The sequence below is a fragment of the Copidosoma floridanum genome, unplaced genomic scaffold (genome assembly GCF_036245765.1).
Source record: "Copidosoma floridanum isolate Cflo_tuat_1 unplaced genomic scaffold, Cflo_Japanese_pri ptg000007l, whole genome shotgun sequence".
Lineage (NCBI taxonomy): Eukaryota > Metazoa > Arthropoda > Insecta > Hymenoptera > Encyrtidae > Copidosoma > Copidosoma floridanum.
The window spans coordinates 13,375,697-13,382,195 of NW_028321884.1; the positions used below are offsets into that span (position 1 = coordinate 13,375,697).

The window sequence follows — 6,499 nt, forward strand, 5'->3', positions numbered from 1 at the left end:
GAAGAAGTAAAAATAATCGTACACGACACTTTTCAATAAGAATTTAATACTTAAGCACTTAGGTATCGGTGAGATAATTCTGGCAAAATGTACTTATCACGATACTCCTTAAAGGACTACTCGACGATCCAACGACATTTTTTTTATCATAAAAAACCACAAAAAAAAATGAAAATCATCACTCAACCAGTAGCTCATACCAACATCTAACAGGCGATGATCAAATTACAATAGCACCGAGAAAAAAAGGGCGGCGGAAAAAATAAAATAATAAGTATTGTGAGACCATCGGCAACACGTCGAAGACAATCAATGGGCTCATTGGATGAAAGCCGGTCCAACGCATTACAAACTCTAGCACGAAGAAACCTCGCCCACATAAATTGATTTTCTTTTTCCTTTCTCTTTTGTTTTCTTTTGTTTTCTTCCGAAAAAAGAGAGTTTGTTATCAGTAGATCAGCCGTGGAGGTGCGTGTCCTTTACTGAAGTAGAAAGGGCATATAACGACGTTCGTGCAACTATTTTACTTTGCAATGATAAGTAGTTTGGGATGGCTCAACTAAGGCGATCATTCATTTATCGTGACTGTCGCAAACTCCTGTATACATGAAATTGTAAAAAAATAACTCTTAACGTGACGTGCTCCGGATGAGTCATATGTCTGTCTCTGGTGAGTCGTAATTAGGACTCATTCGCTAATTTTCTTTTTTCTTTTTTTTTTTTTTTTAAATAAATACCTACTTAGGTACGTAGCGTATTTATTTTGTGGCTTTATTGTAAACTAGTTCATATAGCCTTGGTACGGTAAGGTACATTTTACAATTATATTTGTTACATATATTACAACAGCATTGATTACACATTACAATTATTAGTTACATTTTCACATTGTTGGATACGGTTGTTAGTTTCTCGTTGGTACGGTGATGATGTTCACTTATACCACCTCGAGGGCGAATGATCTAAAGCGGTATGACCTTTTTGCTGCGAGTAGGTCGCCCCCCTGCCCAGCATTTCACGGGGAGCATACTTGCTCGAGAGAGTCGCAATGGCCGGGAACCAAACCCGCAGTCGCCCGCGGGCCGTCCTACAAACCAGCCGACCGAGCCACCGCGCGCTCGCTCATTCGCTAATACTGGTCTTGACTTTTTTTTTGTTTCCGCTATGCCAAACAAAAGTCTTCATTGTCTGTAATGTTGTAAAGGTATAGTAATTTGTAGATAGCCTTTAATCGTGAGGATGGATAGCCTAAGTTAAAATATCGATGTTCACTGTGATCCAATTATATACTTACAATATTACAGCAATATTAACACACGATATCTTTATCACTGATTAACTAACAGTTTTCTGTGTGGATTTTAGCTTGAAATAAAAGCTTACAACCATTCACCAAAGCACCAACATTCATAAAACTAGTTGGCGATATTTTATTACTTGGTTCTGGCAACATTCCGTTTAGGTTGTCAATTAGTCAGCCAAACGATATTTGATTATTTTTATATAGACAGCAATTACAAAACGCAGCCGATACTGTTAACATAGCGATAATATTTTTCCTGTAGCCCTGTAATTGTACTTAATAAGATTTCTCAAAAAAATTAATCACAACGAGAGCAGCACCGTTAATGCGTATAAAAAATACTGTAATTAATAAAGAGCATACTATGACTACCAATTCCAAGATGTATTGCTCGTTGGATTATAATGAAAAAATACAACTTAATGATTATGTATATTGCTGATTCTTAACAAGTAAATGACACTGTAAGAATTCAGAGATTCTGTGAGAATTCCAATTGTATATAAAGTATCAACACCCAGAAGGCAGTTAACACACCATCACAAAAGACACGTTTACAAAAGAATCAAGTAGTATATAGTTTTTGTTTGGTTTATTTGTGTCAAATACAATACTACTCAACGAATTAAATTTAAACTTCAAGGTGGACATTTTACATACACTTATTTGGCAAGTTTTCGCAACTCGTACACATTAAGATGTGAAAGAATTTTTCCAGTGAGTATTTCAGGCAAAATTACAAAATCAAATGGCTCTAAAGTCTCCTCCAACAATTTATTCAAACACTCCTTTGCAGTATCCAAAACTTGCCTCTTCTCTAATGCTAGCTCAATACGAGTTTTCAATACAAATTCATCATAAGATAGTTTTTTGTTTTTTTGAAGTCGCAAGTACAATCTTGTGCAAGAATCAAGGTATTCCTCATTTTTCAGTAATTTCATAAATGCATCGAACCGCATTGTTATAATTTCAAAAATAGAGATCATTACCACTTTTTTCTCTTTCAATTCCTCCAGCTTATTGTGACAATCAGAAAAAGTTTTGGATAGTTTATCAAACAACTTGAAAAATCCTCTTACAGGCATCAAGTCCAGATGAACATCGTTCGTTTGTGAGCAAATAGCGTAGTAAAAAATGGGCAAGTACAGATAGTCATCTGTTAAGGGTATTGATTTAGCAAAATTAGCAAGTACTCGATCCATAGCTACACTGTCATTGAATTGCCAAAGTAAACATAATATCCTTTCGTAACATTTCGTATATACCCACTGATAAGTAGAAGGTATCTCGTAACAAAAACGTCTGTCAACAAGTATATACAACTTCACAAATTAAGAAATTGAATTTTAAAGACTATTTATTCAACGACAAACCTATCAGTTCGGAAACCGGCCTCCAAAAGGATCTTGAGAATTCTATGGTCACTTTTATCCGCAGCAGTAAATAGTGGTCTTGTAACATTCTGAGGATAACTTTGTATCTCCTCGTCAATACCAGGAGTTCCAAGTATTTGAATGACAACCTTTTCATCGCCCAAAGCCACAGCAGCATTTAGTTCTTGCAATCCAAGTTTATCCTGATTTCTCAAGATGCCTGAGTCGTCAACTGCTGTTATTTTTTTAAGCAACAATTTTGCTAGATTTTTGTCCTTTAACTTTTGAGCTAACAAAAGGGGTGTTTCGCCGATGAAGTTGCGTTTACGCAAATTTCTGCCTGTAATGATCCAGAATAACTGTTCAGTTGAAGTTAAAAAAATACTATCATTCCTTAGAGCCATTGGCCGTGTACATAAGACATTATGAATACGCTAATTGTTTATAATGATAATTCATACGCATATTGACTTTTTAAATGTATAAAATTTTAAAAGGTCTTCTAAACAATATTTATTAAAATGTCCATTTTGAAACGAATATTCTGAAAAATCAGTTTTTCGTTCGTTCATGTTTGGATATTAAAACGAGTTAAAAATAATCGGACTGCAATAAAGCGTAAAGTTAACTGTAAGCTATTTGTTTGCCTTAAGTATAAAACAAAAATATGTAGCGGTGAAATTTTTTTGGTCACATGCATTTATAAGAAGCTTTGTATGAATCAATTTGAGAAATTTATAAATTGAATAATTTCAATTTTTTAATTGGACACTTAAGCTTGTAATTTGTTTTTGAAACACGTTATCAAAAATATGTCTAAGAAAATAAGATAGAATAATTAATAAAGTATCAATTAAATAAATAGTTGAAATCATTATATTTACCACGTTCAATAAGCAGCTTAGCGATGCTGTTATGCTTTTTATATAGTAAATCTTCATAATAGTTGCGGAGTTTTTGTAATACTAAATGCAATGGTGTATCTCCGAAGACATTCGTAATATCAACGTCAGCTCCTTCTTCAATAAAAGTTTTAACTGCTACATCGTCTCCTCCAAGAGCAGTTTGATGCAAATTCGAGTTATAATTTCTATAATTAATATCACTTCTTAGCGTATGTAGTACATCATTGAGAAAGCATTTTTGGTGAGTTTTGGTGTGATATTCTCTTTCCAGATAGTAGAGTAGAGCTTCGCGAGAAAAATTGTTGTGAATGTCAAGTGTAGCACCGTGGCTTAAAACATAGTTTATAACCTGCTCGTCCCGTTTATTTGAGCATTTATAGCTTGCCTTACGTAAACTTTCGTAAATATTTTGGCTCTTTGCACTTAGAGAAAAAAAGAATTGAATTAACAAAAGTATGTGATGGTCATGATATTCAAGTGTAACATACTTACCCAAATGATACAAGTAATCGTACGGAATCAAAACTGCAACGTGCAATAGCAATATCTAATGGTGTCTGATCATCGTCATTAATATTATTATCTGCTTTGTGTGTTACCAACAATTTTATAATGTCAATGTTATCTTCTTCTACCGCCAAATGTAAGGCTGTTGCGTTGAATTCATTCATAACATTTGGGTCAGCTTTATGGTCCAGTAGAAATTTTATTTTGCTTATCTATGGATTTAAACATTTAAAATGTTAATGTGGATATTAAAAAAAAAAAATAAGTACCATACCTGCTGTTTTCTAACCGCAAAATGTAGTGGAGAATCAAAAAAAAATCCTCCTCGTGCATTTACATCTGCCCCATAGTCGAGAAGTAACGCCATTATTGATAGTTCATCGTCAGCTTCTACGGGATCAAGTTCAGAAATACGTTCGCAGACTAAATGTAGAGGAGTTAGGGTTATGTCATTCCAATCATTAATACAAGATGGATCCCTGAGTAGAACATGAGAAAATTAGGAAAGAATTCCACAAGTTTTGCTATAATCTTGAAGAAAAACTACCTTCGTAAAATTTCATGTACAACAGCAACGTCACCAGAACTAACTGCATCGTGAATGCTTTGTTCATTTTGATTATTCATTATTATTTATATTTTTCTTATTAACACAGTGAAGAATAGTAAAACTGGATGCTAATCAATAAAATCGAAAAACAAGTGTTATTATATGTTGTTGTATCGGATTTTGAAGCGTGACTGAATACGTTGTCGAAATTTTTTAATGTATTTTCAAGTTATTAACAGTAACGGTGTCCAGAATAGCAGTTTATGTAACACTGAAAAATATTTGAGGTGACGTCTTGATTACTGGCCACGGACAGTTTTAACAGATAAGACTTTGTAGGTATTGGAAAATCTACTATCACCACAAATGGCTTTAGTAATGTGATGACGGACATTACTTGTACTCACGACTAAAGCATATGTGACTTATACACACATAAAGTAGAATGTAAAGGTATGTGACTACGATTACTGTAACGAAGTTGCCGTGTTGTGCGATTCACATTTTTTTTTTTACGCTCCAATGTATGTGAAGGAACAATTAGTTACTACTTTACACTATCGTGATTTTCGTCGGAAATCACAAGTTTGCTTTCAAGATTTGGTACTCCCTTATCTCTATATCATACATAACGTTTTACTAAAGTCCTGATACATAAGTTTTTTAACAATCTTTGTAAACATTTATTTCCATTAGTGTTGGACCTAATATTCTTTGAAAGAGAAAGGCTATATTTACTCGGCCCAAATTTTATCAAGTAGTGCGGTACTACCACTTGCAAGGTAATAGTTTGTGTTTCAGTAGTAAATAACGCGTGACACTGCACTAATATGTTCGTTCAAATAAAGTTTTAGAATTCTGTATCAAAACTGTATCGTGAAAATTTGATACAAATTGATAGTTTGTTCGAACCGTATTACGCGTAAAGTCATCGGCCCTTTCTACTGAGGCACCAAACATTCTCGTTTAACTAAAAGCGTATTGGTTAACAACATGTAAAAACTCTGATTTAAAAAATTTAACGTGGAAAAATTGCTGAGCTTACCTTTCAGAGCATAGTGTAAAACACATCTCTTTCAACAACCTTATCCTAGTTTCCCTTGCAATAGTAAATTGCGAAACTCAATGGCGAGAAATAATAGTCGGTCAAACATAATGATACAACCACTGCTTCCCAAAACTTTCAATTTATGTGTGTCAGTCCTTCGTCTGTATCCACTTGATTCCAAATTCTCTCGATTTTTGGTGCTGTATTGACACGTGAAATAGAAAAAACAAAAACGAGACCGTAAAAAAAAAAAAAATACAAACTGGGTGAGTTTTCGTAACGATTGCGTTATTACATTGTCTCACTGTATATGTATGGCATGTGGGAGAAGTTCGTTCAACAATACGCGTCTGATTTACCAATTTGGTGGATTCGCTTTATCTTTGGCGTTACCGTGGTGCAACGCTACAACTGACAGGACGGATTATTTGAAGTAGACACATTTTAATTAGTGCTATTTTATTGGTTTTAGTTATTGTTATTATTTGCCACTTGTTATATAATAATTTCCTTCAGTATAACTAGCAGTGAAGATTTTTTTGTGCAGGTACTGCTAATAATCTAAGTTTAGCATAGTATGGAGAATAATTTATGCTCTTTTGTTTCAGCTAAAACAGAAAGTAAGAACAATGTGCATCTGTTAAATGTGATTTCACCACTTTAAAAATAAAGAAAGGACCTTTATATCAACTTTGGGAGCTGTTCACACTTGAGATAACACAATTGTGAGTTTTCAGCATGTGTTGATAGTAATTTTAAAGAGTTAACAGGATAATCGAAACGAAGATCCAATAATTATTGATTTATGTCAAA

The 6,499-nt window shown here is 33.8% G+C and overlaps 1 protein-coding gene and 1 long non-coding RNA gene across 2 annotated transcripts; both read right to left on the minus strand.

Moving 5' to 3' along the window:
* Positions 1-1,965: 1,965 nt before the first annotated feature.
* On the minus strand, positions 1,966-3,806 carry LOC111644082 (uncharacterized). The gene is made up of 4 exons (XM_089589095.1): positions 3,802-3,806; positions 3,561-3,766; positions 2,677-3,016; positions 1,966-2,605 (listed from the first exon to the last, which is right to left on the minus strand). The coding sequence occupies exons 1-4, from the start codon at positions 3,804-3,806 to the stop codon at positions 1,966-1,968; spliced, it is 1,191 nt and encodes a 396-aa protein (XP_089445221.1).
* A 336-nt stretch (positions 3,807-4,142) lies between these two features.
* Positions 4,143-4,683, minus strand: LOC149375409 (uncharacterized). Its single transcript, XR_016292857.1, has 3 exons — positions 4,636-4,683; positions 4,363-4,567; positions 4,143-4,300 (listed from the first exon to the last, which is right to left on the minus strand). It is a non-coding gene; the product is annotated as an uncharacterized LOC149375409 (long non-coding RNA).
* Positions 4,684-6,499: the final 1,816 nt, after the last annotated feature.